Consider the following 19,077-nt stretch of genomic DNA (forward strand, 5'->3'; position numbering starts at 1 on the left):
AACAAGCAAATGGAGGGGACACACTTGGGTGGGAGGGGGGATAGGGAGGAGGGAGGGAGGTTTCGGTGATGGGACATAATAATCAACTACATTGTATATTGACAAAATAAAAATAATAATTAAAAAAAGAAGATGGAATTTTAGTGGGATTTAAACATCTGTGGATTAGGCAGAAGGGAATTTCTGACTGGGGAAATAGTGTGAACAAAGCCTCAAAGGAGCAGAAACCTGGATGTAGTTTGACTATACATTTGGGTTTATGAAAGGGAGCAATAGGAAATATACATTTAAAAGTGTACTGTCAGATTGAGGGGACCCTGAATTTCATACTAAGAGGTTTGGTCATAATTTTCTAAGCTAAAGCAAGGCATTGGAGGTTTTGGATAAGGGAAATGGAAGAAAGTTGTGTTTCAGTATGGGAACCCCTGATAAAGAGTTTGGCATGGTGGTTGTAAACTGAATTTTGATGGACTGATGCCCCCAATAAAGTTCTAACCAAGATCTCTCTCTTGTCCAGGCTGCTGATGTACTTCTGCAACAGGGAGCTAATGTCAATGTTCAAGATGCAGTTTTTTTCACTCCATTGCACATAGCAGCATACTATGGACATGAACAGGTGAGTCAGACAGTAAGATTCCCAAACGCTAGGGGACCACTTAAGTTTGCAAATTGTTGTTGTGTCCTATCTTCACAGAAAGCATACTTGAGATATCCTTTAATTATTCTTGCTATATTATCATCAGCTCCACATTTAAGGAGCTTGTAGATTGGTATAAACATTATAGCTCCCATGTCATTCATTTTTACTGACTATCTCAGTACAGAATGGAGGTAGAAGAATACACTAGTAAGTGAGAAGTCACAGGAATCAGTCAGCCTGGATGTGAAAAATTTTCTAGCTTTATGACCATGTGTAACTTATATAATCCCTCTGTTTTTTATTTTTTTTATCTATGAAAAGGGAAAAATATTAATGGTACCTACCTTATAGGGTTGCCTTTATAATGAGATATAAATTAAGTATGTGGAAAATGCTCAGTAAATGTCACTGTGATGATACTAATGAAAATAACAATAAAACAAATCATAAAGGTCCTTCCAATGGTTCTCTGGAAAAAAATGTCTTTCAGAAACTTTGTTTTCTCTTTTCTACTGTCATGGGATGTGGTAAGCTGAAAAATGTCTCCTGAAATATGTTCACATTCTAATCTCTGTGAATTAATAAGAGGTTAAAATGATGCAAGATATGGGCCACAAGCTAAGTTATGCAGGCAGCCTACAGAAGCTGAAAAAGCAAGGAAATGGAAGCTTCCAGGAGGCCACAACCCTGCCAACACCTCAATTTTAGACTACTTACCTTAAGAATTGTAGGAGAATAAATTTGTGTTATTTTACATCAATATGTCTGTGGTAATTTGCTACAGTTGCAATGGGAAACTAGTACATGGAATAACCTAGATAACTAAAAAACAATCACTAAATGTGCTTTATTTATATAATTTCTTATATAATTGTGTAACAGGTACATATTTATAAAATTTGATATTCTATAATAAAATAATAATACACACAGAATGCTTCAAAATTTTTAATGTACATTTGTTCAATAAATAATTTTATTTGACTTTCACAATGACTTTATGAACTCAATAAGAGCTACCAGGTGAGTGAGCTCTTACAGTGAAACAGGCACTATGCTAAAATCTTTGTTTTGTTTTTTTTCTAATTTTACCACAACTCTAATATTAACTGTTATTCGCCCCTTCTTATCAAAGGTACTCATGAAGCTCTATCAGGTCAGGTATCAAGCCAGAGTCATTCAGCTAATAAGTAGAAAAGCCAAAATGTGTACTCAGGTGTCTGATCCCAAAGCCCATATTCGTTCTGTTGTACCAAAACACCTCTTCTTATTCCTTTTCAATCAGTCAGACAAATCATAAAGTCCAGGCAATTTGCCTACGTGGTGAAACCAGAATGCAAGGCAATGTGTTCTAACTCCAAAGTCCATTGATGATTTTTAAGCGTAATATTTCGAAAGACAAAACTTTCATGTGCCACTTTTAAACACTGCTCTTCACCTATTCTCCAGGAACTAAAGAGAACCAAATAAAACAGACATATAAATGTAATTGGATAACCAAACATAACTGTTCTTTAGACACCCCATTTTCACCCTTTCTCATTTTATCTCCCTAGGCTCTTGCAATCATGGAGTAGAATTACACCTTTTTAACTGCCTAAGGGTCGTGTTACTGCCCCGCTTGAGGGTACCAAGATGAAAATCAAACTTACTTGTGTCTCTGTGCGTTCTGGTCATTGTGCCTTTATTTCTCTGTTAGCTGTCATATGCTTAGACACTCTCAGACTGCGAAGCGTGACCTATAGCTAGGAAAGATTGCTCATTTCATTGATGTGCTTGCTCAGAGTGCACTGGAGTGCACGGGAGAACTGGGCACTGAAAATGCTTTTAAAAGTACAGGGTCCAAAAGCCCAAGTGATGGAAAAATTCTGTACTTTTCTGACTTCAGGCACACACAGAATATATAAAAGCACATTTTATTTGTAGAATCATCCTCTTTGGTGATTAACCTCCTCACCTAAAAGAAACATAAAGAGCTTCTATGCATGTTGGTTGGAGAGCCAAATTTGTTTACTTTCCCTGAAAATGTAGTCACAGTTTTATAAAATTATGCTAAAACGTGGATGGCCCTTTTATGATAAGGGACCCACTTTCTGTGTATGAAGACAGCACATAAGGAATTTATGGAGGCTATTGTCATTTGCTAAAATATGCTGACAAAGAGAATGGTACGTTTGATATATAAATGTGCCTAATGTGCCGTGTTCCTTGCCATTTGTTTATTTACTTATTTTTAAGTGCAAGAGTAGATGTTTTGTACCAAGAGCAATATTTCCTAAGTATGAAATAATAGTGCTTAATGGACAATCGATTTGAGAGATAGTTTAAATCTGTCCATCATAAAGTCACATAATCAGAATTTACAGAGTCTGTGTAAGTGAAAATATCTGCATAGGAGTGCAGGGTTCTTGAGACTAAACTTCTGCTGTTCCGATTTCTCATGATTTAAGTCTTGATCTGCACATCAGACAACAAAGGGATAAAATACACATGCTCCACATTGGTGCAACCACTTTTACTAACAGTTATCGAGTGCCAGCCACTTTTCTAAGTGCTTTACATGTAATAACTTATTTAATCCTCACAACAGCTCTACGAGGTAAAGCTATTTTTATTCCCATCTTAACGATCAAGAAACTGAAATATCAAAAGATTAAATAATTTGTTCAAAGTGATGTAGATAATAAGTAGAAGCCTGATTCCAAGACGCTTGCTCTTACCACCTACATTCAATAGGAAATCCATTTCCCCACATCCCACCAAACTAATATTTTGCCTAGAATATTTATAAAAATCTGCAATATTCTAAATAGGTTTCTACGCAAGGCATGCTTATTGCTGCTGCATAGTTTTAGCTCAATAGGAAATCCATTTCCCCACATCCCACCAAACTAATATTTTGCCTAGAATATTTATAAAACATCTGCAATATTCTAAATAGGTTTCTACGCAAGGCATGCTTATTGCTGCTGCATAGTTTTAGAGCTTGAATTCACTTTTGTGCTGACAGCTCAGTGGTCAGGACAGTTCAGGGATCCTCCCTTAAGTGTTATTTTAATGACTTCGGTGAATCCTAACTTAACTTTTAGGATCACTGAGATGGCTTTTGAAATTCTCAGTGGAAGCTATGTCAGGTTTAGAGGAATTATTTGGAAAGTTCCTAAATATACATGTAAATGACTCAAAAGAATCCCATCAGTTACCTGAAACATCTCCCAGAAAACTCCTCAGCACTTCGTCACTTCTTCCCTCTCTGACCCTTTGGATGTCGTATCTCAGCTAATTGAGGGCGATGCCAGGGTTATGGTCACTATCTCCCACTTACTCCCACATCCAGAAAAGGACCCAGAACTCCAGTAGCAAGTTGACCAGCAGTGATCTGTGCATGGAGCTGCCATGAAAATCAAGAATCAAATAAACTAATGCTGGCTCTGGCCAGAGGAGACTTCAGAAAAGATTGTTCAGAGAAGACCATGGGTAACTTTAGAGAGGATTATTTATGTACAATGAAGATCTATGTTATGGAATTGACAAGAGAGGTGATACTAAAGACAGGAAATGTCAAAAGTAGGTTTTCAAAGCCAAAAATTGTGAAGAGATTTTTTTTTACTTTTTCAAAGCTCACTCGTATCTCATCTAGTTCTCACAATAATTCTGAAAAGTAATGGTAAATAACATTGTCTCAGTTCACCAATAAAAATAAAAAATAACATTTACAGAACATATACTATACGTTAATCATGGTGCTATTCATATTGAACAAATTATCTCATTTGATACTCACAACAACCCATGAGTTAAATCTTAACTATTATTCTCTTTGTACATATGAAGAAACTTAGGTTTAGATAAGTTGACTCATTCTCTCAGGGTCACAGAGCTAATATAAATCAGATTCTAGATTTGAACTTAGATTTTGATTAGTTATAGCCCCTCACAATAAATCTTTCCCCTTGTCCAGGAATTAGTAGAGATGGTTGCAAATGACATAGTCCAGGACAAGAAAATATGGGAGGATGGTTTCTGGATAGTTTTCAGGAAAGAATTTCTAAATTTATAAAAAAGGGGCTGATCCCTTGTTCCAAAAAGTAGAGGTATTTCCTTACTCTGCTCTGTGGACTCTGGTTTGTAATGCCTGGAGCTGCTGCAGCTTTCTTGCTACCATGAGGGTTTTCATCCCACTTGCTAAGCATGTTAGAAAAGAATGTTAGAAGGAACTTGAATTCTGACAAGTTATTATGCTGCTGTATTAATCAACTCTGGAATTGCTCCAGTTTTGGACTTCTTATTGGGTGATATTATAATAAATTCCTTATTGTTTAGGCCAGTTGAGTTAGGATTTTCTGTTATTTTCAGGTGAAAATAACCTAAGAGAATGCATTAATGATATGTGTTCTTCCATATTGCTGAAAGCTTTACATTATTATTTGACTTTTGTTACTAATTTCAAACGAATGGATCCTCTAGGTAACCCGTCTCCTTTTGAAGTTTGGCGCTGATGTAAATGTAAGTGGTGAAGTTGGAGACAGGCCCCTCCACCTAGCATCTGCAAAAGGATTCTTTAATATTGCAAAACTTCTGATGGAGGAAGGCAGCAAAGCAGATGGTAAGATTATTTGTTTAGAAGACCTTTGCTATCATTGTCATTTACTTTTTAGTTGTTCTGCTCTTACTTACTGGAGAATAATCTTAAAGTTGATTAATCCTGTAGTCAAGTACTAATTTGTTCCATGTCTTAATTTATTATTTTTAATATATCTATTAAACCTACATATAAATCTTTTTTACAGGTTTTAGCTCAATTCCTAACATATTAGGTGCCCCAATGGAGTAAGGAGTTTCCTAGATAAATTAGTCCTACTTGTAGTTATTCACTAATCTTTTCTTTTTTAATTGAGGTATAATTTACACATAACAAACTATCAAATATTAAGTGTGCAGCCTAATGAATATTTACTTATTCATACATCCACATAAAAACTACCCGGATCAAGATATGAAATATTTTATCACTCTGGAATGTTCCCTTTGCCCTCATTTCAGTAAATAGCCTTCACTATCAAAGTTAATCAATATTCTGTCTTCTATTGCATAGATTAGTTTCATCTGTTATTGAAGTTGATATAAGTTTGTGACTGGCTTCTTTTGTTTAACAAGATGATTTTCAGATTCATTTATATGGTTGTATGAATCATAGTTTTCTCTTTCATGTTATTGATGATAGCATGAATATACTACAATTTGCATACCCATTCTCCTTTAGTGGATATTTTAATATTTCTAGTGTTTCACTGTATCAGTCTATTTGTGTTGCTATAACAGAAATACCTGAGACTGCGTAATTTATAAAGAACAGAAGTTTCTTTGGCTTACAATTCTGGGGGAGCTGCATCTGTCATGGGCCTCAGGCTGCTTCTACTCATGGCAGGAAGCATCAGGCAGCCGGCAGATACAAGCAGATCACATGGTGAGAGGAGGCAAGAGAGAGAGAGGGGAGGTGCCAAGGTCTTTTAAACAACCAGCTCTCGTGGGAACTAATAGAGCAAGAACTCACGCATTAATCCCCCCTCCCCCAGGGAGAGCATTAATCCATTCGTGAGAGATCCACCTCCATGACTTAATCAGTTTCCAACACTGCCACATTGGGGATCAAATTTCCACATGAGTTTTGGAAGGGACAACACATCCAAACTCCATCGTTCTCTGTTATGAATATGGCTGTCAGTTACATTCTTATTCAAGTCTTTTTGCGGACATATGCATTCATCTTTCTAGAGTATACATATAGGAATGAAATTGGTGGATCAAAGAGTATGCATATGTTTAGCTTTTTAGGAAATTTTCAGATAGCTTTCCAAAGTGTACTATGTTTCAATCCAACAGCAATATATGAGAGTTCCAGTTGCTTCCCACAGCATCCCCAATAATTGATATTATACTACCATGATTTTTAATAGAGATAGAATTTGAGTGTAATTAGGCTGGAAAAAAGCTTTAGAATACATGGAATGACTTTAAATTCGGTTAATAGGACAGAACTTCCCTCAACTTTTTATTTGTTTTAATTATAAAATAAAGTTTGGAAAGTTGATTAAAGGTAGAATATTGAAAAAATATCTTTTTTTCACTCTTCCTCACAAACTTTATTTTTTTACACAAACTCACTCAGAGTTACGTCTTGCCATTAAATTCTCTCAGGCATATCCAACATTTTTCCGTTGACCCCAAGAGATCTAATTAAAAGCCCATCTCTAAGAGCTGCTGGCCTTTTTGCAGCAGGAACAGTACACATTTCCAAAAGGACATGGTTGTCAAAACTCTAGAACTGCTAGTTCCTTGGTCTAAAATTCAGATTAACATTTAGTTAATAAAGCTAATCAATGTTTTCATCTCCTCATAAGGAAAACACAAAGGCTTCTACAGACAATTGTGGCAAGAAGCAAGGGCAATTTCCAGTTTTCATGTTGGAAACAGGAGGCACTTTATTTTGTAAAATTTGAAAAACATAGTTCACATTGTTTTCTATAAGCTAGTGTGCAATAATTCAGGCATCTACCTACAGTATTATTATAAACAACCTGTGTTGTCAAGACGTAAGGAATATTGTTCTGTGCACCTCTTTTAAGCAATCTCTTTCATTCTGTTAGTTTAGAATAGGCAGAGGTACACCTGTGTGAACCACTGAACACATAATTGTGTTTTTGAAACTGCTTCGCTCTTCCAAGAGGTCGGGAGCTGCATCACCATTTCCTTTTATTATCCAGCCAACCTTAGCTTTTTATTCCTCTGCACAACTCCAACTCTTGGTAGTGTCAAAATGAGTGTCATTTATGATCAGCATGTTTCTAGGATCAAAAGACTCCTGCAAAAGTCATTGAAATGTGTATTGCACTCACATTCTCCTTACTGTATTAGCATCATGTGATAAAATTTTTAACATTTTCTTTCTGACACTCACAAGTACTACATGCCTCCTACTCAATCATTTAAAAAAATCAAGAGACAGCATGACTCAGATTTTTAAGTATTTTTATTTCCTTCTACTACATGCTTGATATTTAAGTCCCTTTTGCACTTATCCAATTGCAAAAAATAAATCACATCTGCTGTGCCAGTAAACACTGTGTAGATAATTAGTTAGTTCACTTATTTCAAAATGTAGGTAAGCCTCCAGATGATTTATTTTAGATATAGACCTTGCCAGTGGTAAATGGACATAAGAGGAAGATTAAATGAATGACCTCAAAGGAGTACAATTTGAAATTTGGTATTTACAGTATGTTCCCATGGTAACAGAATGTCACAAATGAAAAATTCAGGTTACAAAATTAGCTAACTTGTAATTCTGAAAGCAGTCTCTTCAGTTCAGCATGTTTGGGAAGCTGACCTATTCAGTCAGATATGTTTAAGTCTCTGGTCTCCTCTGTATCTCTTAGGGCAATGAAAGAGGAGAAATGTAATGCCTATTGAATGCGATTGGAAAGGTCAAAATATTGCTGGACTGATAAGAAAACATAGTGATACAGTCCTCAAAATTTATGGTTTTGATAACGTTGAAAATGGAAAAATTTTAATTCAGATTTTATTAATTTTTGTCATCCAAATGTTAAGTGCTATAGTTCTTTTAAATAATACAATTTTTTAACATGAAACTGGATATTACGGAAAACCACAAAAAATTCCTAGAGCACGCCCAGTAAGAGGAACTGTTTTATTTTTTAAATATATTTTGTTGGCATTATTACACTGACTTGCTATTGAAAGTTTATTTAAGATGCATTGGGAGTTATTTGAAAGAGCCTCTGGGATATGTTGACATTTCTGGATTAACTGGAAATTTCATCTTCCAGGCCAATAAGCAGAAATAAGGAAGCAGCAGCATCCATCCACCCACCCCTTCACCCAATGTTTGTTTCAAAGGCATTACTTAATATCCACTCTCTTCAAAGTAAAGGATTAGGCACTAAATATTTTCCTAATAATTATTTATATGTATTCCTTTGTTTAAAATTCTCCTGTATTTAAATCTCTCAAGAAGATGTTAAGTTAAAGCAAATAGAATATCATACATTCAATTTTCCTGAGATAAGACATCATAATATATATAATTTTTTTGCCTTTACAAATTGATCCAAGACAAAACTAAGTAGATCACAATGACTGAAGCAAAGACACAGGTGTATACACATAAACTCTGTGTCTGATACCATATTTCTCCTAGCTTGTCCCTTCAGTTGGTATTTACATCTTCTTTGATGGGAAGAATGTCTAGGCCACTGCAGGTAATTCACCAAGTAGATGACCTAGCTTGAAGTTTATTGATTCCATTGGAGAAGGATAATGTCAAGTGGGGCTGGGGATAGCCAAAGTCAAATTATGTATTAATGGAAGATTGCACTGCAGTCTGCTTTACAATGTCCCTTCTGTACCTCAAAAACCCTTATGTGACCCTCCATATGCCCTGGGCTCCCAATTGTTCTCAAGCATTGATTCATGTTATTAACTTTCTCTGGCTTCGAACAGAATGTGAACAAAGGAAAAGTTTCATAAGAAAGGAAGACAATCAAAAGAACCAGGAACATTCTTTTGAAGAAAAGGTGTCTTTCTGAGCTACTCATTAATAAAATAAGATTTAAAGATTTATTTTTCAATAACAACATTGGGAGGAGAAGCCAAGTGACTTTATTAAAGATCTTTCAACAATAAAATGAAAATGGTTGTATACAAATATAATAGCTAAATCAGTGTTCATTAATTTTTCAGTGATGATTATAACAGTAGTAATCCCTTTCTATTCTCCATCATTTTTTAAAAATGTTTTCTTTTCTTCAGTTCTTTCACTTCTACAGATAATTTCTTGAACCAGAGTGAATAGCTATTGTTAAGGGCTATTATTTTCTATTTTGAATAAAGCACCCTGCGCAGATGGACAAATTAATCAAATAATAAAACAAATGGCTTCAGAGCAGTTGACCCAATTATTTTAGTTGTAAAAATTGAGTTAAAGCCAGATCCAGAATTGAGCCGTTCGGTATTCAGTTATTATTACTTCAGGCTTGTAGTTATTAACTATTATAGTTATTTGAGAATATGAACTCCATGCATTTATAGATTATTGGTCTTAGCACTTAGCAAATTTCTAAGAGGGAAATTCGTGAAAAGGTAGAGTAACTTTTAGTAAGGATCTAATATGTGCCAGGCATCATCATGCTTTCCAATCACGATATCCTTTAATCCTTTCAGGATTCCTGCAGCAAAGGTGTTATTATATCCAGTGTTAGTGATAAGACATCAGTATCTCTACCACCTAACACAGTGGCTGGTGCAGTGATCATTTGATACTTGCTGAGGAACGAGAGTGTATCAGTCAAGATTTTTTACTTTCAAGCGCTGGAAACTAACTCTTGCTAATTTAAGCATAAAAGGAGTATATCAAAGACTATCAACTCGCACGCAGAATCTTACATGGAACAATGTAGAAAGCCAGATCTGGAATACTCACAGTGAGGAATAACATCCAATATCACAGCCCAAACTGGTCCTATGAAGACACACTGCCACCCCTGCTAGGCACACATCAACACTGTGCTTCTGGCACCAACAGTGCAGGACATTAAATCAGTGTCTAGGATTGCTACCAATCCAAATTGGGTGGCACTATTGCCACCACTGCCACATTGCCAAGATAGATTAGGCCCTTTTCTGCTGTGTCATCAGCTCTGAAGTCAGTCTGATATGGTGTGTTAATCAGAGGATTCTACAGATAGGTGTCCATAACAGGGCACTGTTGAGAGTGATAGGGTCAGTATTAAGAATTGTCCCAGGATAACAAGCCTATACCAGGACATAGAGTTGCCCTCTGCTAATCCTGTGCCCTAGTTGCAAAGAGATCTTGGAAAGCACATTTTCAGCTTCTATGATAGAACGTGGTCTTGGCTTCTCATCAGTACTTGCAATGTAAGGAATTCCCTAAATGTCAAAAGAGGCAGTGAAGCTGGGTGGTCCAAAGATAAGGACAAATGCCCACTACTGAGTGAGCAATTCAATTTTAGGTAACCTATCTAAAGTAACACAATTAATGAGGTCTACTTCACTCTAAAGTGCTTTTTCTTTTTATTATATCATGCTTTGAATACTGTAGTATGGCAATTCTCAGCTAAGGGCATACCTCAGAACCTACTAAACAGTGTTGTAAACATATGTATTGCAGGGCTCCACTCTAACCTACTGAACCAAAATCTCTGGGAATGTTGCTCCGGCCAGGATCTGTAATTTTCAACCTTCTTCAGAGGAAAAAAAAAATCAATTTGAAAAGACATACTTGTGGAAATAAGGCCACAAGTATCTTTTTGAAGCTTATTAGTTTCCTGAACTATTCCATTTTGCAAGGTAGATTTGATTAGATATGTTCCATAGAATTTACGGGAGCTAGAAAAAAGCCTGTTTAACATGGTAATAGGCAATAGGATAGAATTATAACTTTTAAAATTGGTTACACTTAATTTCCTTTATTATTATCATTAATTGGCAATTTCCAGGACTCTCTCAGGCATTTAGAAGTGTCCATGATACTACACATAGAAATGTTGAGAAACAGCATTCTGGATAACATACATTTTCCTTTCTTGCTGATAACAGTGAATGCTCAGGACAATGAAGACCATGTCCCACTCCATTTCTGTTCTCGATTTGGACACTACGATATAGTAAAGTACCTGCTCCAAAGTGATTCGGAAGTTCAGCCCCATGTTGTCAATATCTATGGAGATACTCCTTTGCACCTGTGAGTATTATATAGCGTTCCATAGATCCTCCAAGTATACTGCATGTGCCTTCTTACAATTAACAAAATATTTTCTTCAAATCTAGGGCATGCTACAATGGCAAATTTGAAGTTGCTAAGGAAATCATACAAATATCAGGAACAGAAAGTCTGACTAAGGAAAACATCTTCAGTGAAACAGCTTTTCACAGGTAAAAGGATATTTAAGTGCAATAGCTGCTAAACTTAGCTGACACCCTACAGCACCTGAAGTTGTGTACATAAAGCAAGAACAAATAGTGGCAAATGTTGCAATCAGAGTGAGATAACAGAGGTAGGGCAGAGGGCAAGGATCCCAAGCTAGAAGCACAGAAAAAAGGTGGAGGCAGATGCTGCAGTCAGTACAACAGATGGGGCCAGAGCCAGATGCTGCATTGCTGGCTGCAGCCACAAAGACAAGGACTGATGTTGCCAAGCAACAGGCATATCAACATCTGTAAGCATATTGCTTCTATTTCTTTTCACTCTGTGGAAAGGTGCCAAAAGGGGCTGTGCCCATGATCCTCCTCCGACAAGAATCTCATTACCAGAATTCATCAGCATCAAATGTGACACTTTTTTCCTTACCACTTAAACCTTATGTGCAAATGTGTCTACCTATCTAAAACATCCATCTGTCAGCCCATAAAAGCCTAGTCAGGGAGGCCACGAAAATGCCTAAGAAGGCATTAGCTCTTTTCTAGGAATCCATGAAAGTCCTTTACAATGTGCTCTAGGAGAGAAAAGCACCCTGAAGGAGCAGCTGGGATTGGAAGAGTTACAACCAAAAAAAAAAAAAAAGAAAGAAAAGAAAAGGTTGCTAATAACTTATAACCATAGCCCCCTAAAAAGTCCAAAAGGAAGGAGGATGTATTATAAAATGTAAAGCCCTAGTTTTAAATAAGTTACTATTTTGCTATAAAAGTAAAAGCATAGTAATTTGAATTTATTAAATTTTAAATATAAGATCATTTACCTACACATTACATTACACACTTCTTGGCTAGTTCTCTACTTCTAAAAAAAATGTATTTGGGACTAATTTGTTGTTTACATAATGTTTGTATTGCAGTGGTGAATAATAAAGATGAAGAGATTCCTTTTTTCATACTAAAGTAAAATTAAGCTTGTGCCTCTGCATCAGGCATCAACCTGTCAAATTTCACTTTGATTGTCAGATTTTTCTTATTAACCAAAGAGGTCAGCTAAAAGGGAGGTGAAGAAAACTACCACTTACGGAGTAGTGACTGTGCCAGATGGTTTGCTTTCATTATCTCACTTAATTTTCATTACCATTGTGACAGTGGATTTATTACCTCTCTTTTACAGATGAAAAAATTGAGGTTTAGGGAAGCTAAGTAACTTGCCAGAGTTTCTTAGGGCTAGAAAATAATGTAGTAAATGCCTGCCTAATTACAAATCTTGTGTTTTTTACCTGTTTTCATATTCTAGTGCCAAAATATTTTGTCTGTTTTCTACGTAGTAACAAAACTGATACAAGAACTCTTCAGATCATACCTTCAGTCCAAATGGATCAGTAGACTCTGTCCCTGGAGGGGACACTTGGCAGAACTGATATGTTTTGGTTGCTGGTATCCTCTTTCCCCATTAGGTCATGCCTGTTTTAGCTGACACCTCAGGCTAGTTTTCAAATCATTTTGCTGCTATGTGCACATAAATTGGAACCAACTGTAATCAGAGGGTGACTGTTATCTCCAGAAAGTTGTCTATATGGAAAGATTTGTGAAGTAAGTTAAAAGTTTGTACCCATTGTTTTATTTTCTGTAAGTCTATGGCTACTAGTAGTAACAGATTAATATTTTTATTCTATTCATTTTAAGCACATATTTATAAAAGAAATTTCTTTTATATGGAGAATTCGTTATGAATACAAATTTTTTATGTACAAATCATAGTACTTTGCACATAGTAAGCACTCAAAACATTCTATTTTTTTCATGTTTTATTTATTTTTTATTGATTCATAATTGATTATATATATTTTGGGGATTCAATGTTGACATATGTTGATCAAGTCAATATTATTAGTATGTATATTGTTGCAAACTGTACTTATTCTTTATGCCCCTTGTCCAGCCTCTCCCTAACCTCTTCTCCTTCCCCGCTTCCACCACTGATAACCCTAGATCTCTTCTCTTCTTCTGAAAGAGTAATGGTTACGCTCTTGATTTGTTGCCTAGATGATCTGTCCAATGCTGCATGGTGTGTTCAGGTCCCCCGATATTATCATATAGCAGATGCTTCTTCTTTCACTCTGGAATGGGCTTTGTGGAGAGACACATCCTATTCTTTTCTTTGGTCTCTTCTGGTGACTCTCCTTGTGTCAATACACTCCATGGCTGGCAGACCAACTGCATGGTGGTTGTGACATATAGCCACTTTTGTGGCAGCCATGGTTACTGTGGTGGCTATGGTGGGCCACCCACATGGAAGTGATGATGTTTTTGGCATGCTCCTTGGCACTGGTGGTGTGCCTGGTTGGGGGGGGTCTAGTCCCCAGCACCATGCTCTGGGCCCCCGGGCAGGGCCCTGAAGTGCTGGTGGTGTGGCTGGTTGTGGGCAGGTGTTCTGGTCCCTGGCACCATGCCCCAGGCCCCAGGGAAGGCCCGAAGGTGCTAGCAGTGTGCCTGGATGTGGGAGTGGGGTCCTGTCTCTGGCTCCATACCTCAGGTCCCCTGGTGGGCCCCAAGGCATTGGTGGTGTGCCTGGGCCAGAACTAATTTTTTGTCCTTTGCTTACTTACTTCTAAAATGGGGGAACTTCCTATGGGAAGCAGAACTTGAGCTGTGTTATTGAGCTAAATTGATGTTTTGCTGCTGTTTCTCTAGGGAAGACTTTTTGTGCAGCCCAGGGTTTAACGGTTGACCTTCTAGGTACTTCCGGCTCTCCAGAGACCCAGTGAACCTGGGTTGTGTAGAAACTCTGATACAGGCTTGAGTCTTTTCATGAAACTGCACCCCATGCAATTCTGCATTCCTGACCAGTCTCTCTGAGTGGACCTATGCTGACTAGGGGGCGGATCAGCTGTCCTTGCTGTGTCCCAGTGTTCTCCTGGTGGGCCTGTCTCCCCTACCGCCCATGCTCCAAACACTTCCCATTGGATGGTCCCTTGTGTTGACTAACCAGCCTCTGAATGGCTCCCCTTTTTCAGCTGTTCTGCTCCTCACTCCTGCATGGATCCACAGGAACCCTATGAGAGGTCTTGCTGTCCTGGGGACCACCAAGGCCCTCTTCTCCCTTGCCACCTTCAAGTAACTCCATCTGAAGGGCATAGCTGCAGCTTCTGCCAGCTCCTGCTCCATGTGCTCAGCAGTTCCAACATTAAAGCAGCCATGGCCCAAAACACTCCAAGCAGTTTTTTCTTTCTCTCATTGTGGCTTCTCCCCCTTCATGACTTCATGAACTCTGTAGGCCTCTCCTCCTCTTCCCCTGAGCTCCAGCAGCCCCAGCTTGGCTGATGGTACATTTTTATAGTTGTAAATTGGTTGATTTGTGGGAGAGAGTGAAACCGGAGACCGTCTCTTCTGCCATCTTGACTGGAACTCCCTATTTTTTTATATGTATGTGTACACATATGTATATGTACATATGTGTGTATATGTATATATAGGTACACACAGACACATATATATACATACAAATATATTCAGAACTCATCATTTCCTGTAAATAGTTGCTTTGAAAAGGAACAATGGATCAATTCAGACAATGGATTATTAAACGTTTAGTGTTATGTGTCCTAGTTATAATGCAAATAGTTAATAGTGATATCAGACATTGCACTGAGAAGGTGGCTTTTTATTTACTCAATTATTCAAGAAAGAGTTATTAAGAACCTGCCTTGTGTTGTTGCTGATAGGGACATTAAAATGGCAGAATCTCTTCCCTCTTTAAAGGAGCTCTATTGTGAGGTATCAGGGTAAACAGAGATGTCCATTACCATAACACAGTGTAGTAAATGCCATAGAATGAAATGACAAGGAAACAGAGGAGAAAGCAATGAATTCTACCTTTGGTTTACAAGAAGATTTCATACAGGGAACAAAAGTGCTGGATAAAGGATAAATGGTATCTTGTTAAAGAAAAATTACTTGGGTAAGGCCATCCCAGGAAGAGAAAATAGTAAGGCCCAGTAAGCTATGTCTTCTTCTAGAACCAAATCCCTATACCCTTCCTTTAGTCATGACTTAGGTGGGGCTGTGCCTAATGCCAGCTTCTTCCAGTCACCTATGACATACCTCAGAGCTCACTGAGGTTTAAAAGTGGAGTATAGCTCATGAACTATAGCAAAAGCAGAGATATGAGGGAAACCACAGGAAAAGAAAATTTATAAGAACTAGTCAAAAAATAAAATTCAATAGTCATTTCCAGGCTTAATTTACCTTATACAAAATCTTTTTCTCTATGCATCTTAACTTTCCCAGTGAGCAGCAGAAATCAGAATGTAAATTAACTACTTAAACAAATCTAGTTGTAAAATTTATCTATAAAAATCTTAGTTTTGAGGGGCCCTAAAATATGTTAGTTTTTCCACAAAAACTTCCTCTTATCTAGAAAGAGCTGGTAATGCACAATCCTTTACAGCTTGTAATATGATTCTATAAGCATTAAGTTACTTGACATTTCAGCAACAATTTGGCAAATAAAGAAGGTCTTTATTATTATTCTTTACATGGTAAAACTAAAACTCAAAGAGGTTAAAGAATGTGTTCAAGGTCCGATGGCTAATGTGTGGCAGAGCGCTGGATTTTGAGTTCACAACCAATGCTCCCTCAGTAAAATTACAGCCTTGAAACCTTACCCTCTGGTCAAGGAAGTCTCTGCAAAAACTATGGATTGTTTTTCCAGGAAAGCATTTCAGATTGTGACCGAGACTTATCTAATGTTCTCAGGACCCTCCTGGATTCCTCATATGATTGTCACGCAGAATAATTCCTAGGTCCTACAGCTAACAATGCGTGGAACTCTTGCAACACTTTTTCTCCTTTTATGAAAAAAACTAATATCATAGGAAATACTTGATGATAAATGCTAAAAATTTCACACAACTTCTTTCTTGAAGGCCCAGATGTGAGACTCTTCAGGATTTTATCATTGTATGTGCACAGTTTTATTTACCCTTGATAGACAGTGCTCATTTGTCTTTCATCACCTCCTTCTCATCTCTGCTTCCCTTCTTCTTCCTTCTCGGTCTCTTTGACACTCTTACATACACACCAGCATCTAGAATATCCTGGGTTAATCAAGGTTTTATTAGTTGGCTAAGGCTGCCGTAAACAAAATAGCACAGACTGGGTGGCTTTAACAACAGAAATTAATTTTCTCACAGTTCTGCAGGCTACGAGTTCCAAAGCAAGGGGTCAGCAGGATTGGTTTCTTCTGAGACCTCTCTCCCAGGCCTGAAGATGCCTGCCTTCTTGCTGTGTCTTCACATGGTTGTCTCTGTGTGTCATCTGTGTCCTAAGACCCCTTTTTTATAAGGATATCAATCATATTGGATTAGGGCTCACTCTAATGACCCCATTTTAATTTAATTACCCCTTTAAAGATACTATCCTTAAATTCAGTCAGGTTATGAGGTTATGGGGGTTAGGGTTTTACCATATGAATTGGGAGGAGGACACTCAATTCAGCCCATAATAAGGGCTTTTTATTTTCTTTGGTTTTTTTGCAGCGCTTGTACCTATGGCAAGAGCATTGACCTGGTTAAATTTCTTCTTGATCAGAATGTCATAAACATCAACCACCAAGGAAGGGATGGGCACACAGGTAAGACTGTGGTGAGAACATCAATAGCTCTAGGTGCTTATCAGTGCTCAAGAACAGTAGTGCACCAAGGGGGAATGAAGCACTGACAGTGTGAGAGTCGTCCACCCCAGGGCAGATGGGTATTTTATCAAGTGACATCATTATGAATGGATGGTGAGTGGTGAAAATAAAAAGCAGACTGGCTTTTGCTCATTTTTATTACGGTGTTAAATTATCTACAGTTAAGGCACCCTTTTGTGGCCTGCACTAGTGACAGACTGACCATACTGCCCTGCCCTTAGTTTGGTGCTCAAGAAAAAATACCTGCTTGGGGTCTTTGTTCTTTTACTTGTGTAAAGATGCTAACGTTTGGTAATTACAATAGATGTATAAATATTATAAATTGCACTGAGCAAAAGATAGTCTGTCCAGAATCGAATACTTCTTTTGCTTAAAGTATTGTCTTGTTTGCTCAATAATAAAATTAATTGTTTATTAAAGAAATCAATCCTTACTTTACAATTCTGGAAACAATACTATTATGTGGTGATGACTGTCTGGAAAATCGGAGTGCAGTTTTCCTCTTCTCTCCTTTCATTCTTTAAATTCTTTTTTATTACAGGATTGCACTCTGCTTGCTACCATGGTCACATTCTCCTAGTTCAGTTTTTACTGGATAATGGAGCTGATATGAATCTAGTAGCTTGTGATCCCAGCAGGTCCAGTGGTGAAAAAGATGAGCAGACATGTTTGATGTGGGCTTATGAAAAAGGTATATTTTTAATCGTTGAGTCTCTACAGTGATACTTTGAACTGTGTGTATAGATTATGTCAATACATCAATAATTCCTTTGCTTGCATGACTTGTACACTCCCATTTTCTCTGTAGATTGTATTTGAGTCTCTGTGGACTTGGATCAAAGAGTCCAATAGACCATCATTAGAGTAGGCAACCTCTGGGCTGCAGATGAGCTAAAGTCATTCTCAGTATTAGCACCATGAAAAGGGAATGAACTATCTCATTTCTTAGTACCAGAGAAACAAAATTGTGATAGGTAATAAAAGTAGAGTGGACTTAGAGCTAGTTTTCTTTATCTCTTATATAGGGGAATTTTGATGTGGATTCACATTTTAAAAAAAGAAAAAATACAAGGGAAAAGAAGGAATATTTGTGAGATCTAACCCTACTGACAATGCCTATGCTGGAAAAATGTAAGGGAGCCAATGATTACTGCTTAAGTATAAAATTACGTGAGCTGAAAGTGGTAAGAGCCTGAGCACTGGTGTGAGAACACCTGGGTTTAAATCAAGCCATGTGAGTTATTTAATTTTGCTGAGCTCCAGTTTCTTCATCTGAATAATGAGGATGACAACCATCCTTCACAAGATTGTAAAGATTAAGTGAGATAATATGTCCAAATTGCTTAGAACAGTGGCTGGCATAAAATACCCAAAAATTGGTATTTTAGGGGTGAGTGGTAGCAGTGGTACTAGTGATGGTTCAGAAATAAAGATTATTGGTAACAGATTCTTTATTTCAAGGGAGAGGTAACTAGGAGCATTCAGAAGATATATTGTGCCTCATAAGTGAGCTCTGCATGTACACATAAGCTCCTAAGGAGTTGAAATTTTCAAGGAACGTGGAAGAGTACACATTGTCATTAAAATTGTAGAATTATAATTCAATACTGTAAAAGATACCTGGCTTTTAAGAAACATTTTAATTGTTATTTTAACTTTTGATGACTGCACTGCCTTTGTAAAATGTTTAAAATATGTAAAGAAACATATCTATCTTTTTAAAGGTTAACATCCTAAAAGACAATACTGAAAAATACAATTACTAAGTTGTAAGATTTCTCAGCTT

The 19,077-nt window shown here is 37.2% G+C and overlaps 1 protein-coding gene across 1 annotated transcript in view; it reads left to right on the forward strand.

Annotated features, from left to right (window-relative positions):
• Window positions 1–517: 517 nt before the first annotated feature.
• Window positions 518–19,077, forward strand: part of LOC103610842 (serine/threonine-protein kinase TNNI3K) — a gene marked incomplete at its 5' end in the record, with an annotated part of 33,661 nt that continues 15,101 nt past the window's right edge. The window contains 6 exons of the mRNA XM_008594924.1: window positions 518–616; window positions 5,108–5,246; window positions 11,279–11,423; window positions 11,510–11,614; window positions 17,137–17,231; window positions 17,833–17,982. Of these exons, the coding sequence (XP_008593146.1) occupies window positions 518–616; window positions 5,108–5,246; window positions 11,279–11,423; window positions 11,510–11,614; window positions 17,137–17,231; window positions 17,833–17,982 (733 nt within the window). The remainder of the gene's footprint in view (window positions 617–5,107; window positions 5,247–11,278; window positions 11,424–11,509; window positions 11,615–17,136; window positions 17,232–17,832; window positions 17,983–19,077) is intronic.

Source organism: Galeopterus variegatus, unplaced genomic scaffold (assembly GCF_000696425.1).
Source record: "Galeopterus variegatus unplaced genomic scaffold, G_variegatus-3.0.2 Scaffold11882, whole genome shotgun sequence".
Lineage (NCBI taxonomy): Eukaryota > Metazoa > Chordata > Mammalia > Dermoptera > Cynocephalidae > Galeopterus > Galeopterus variegatus.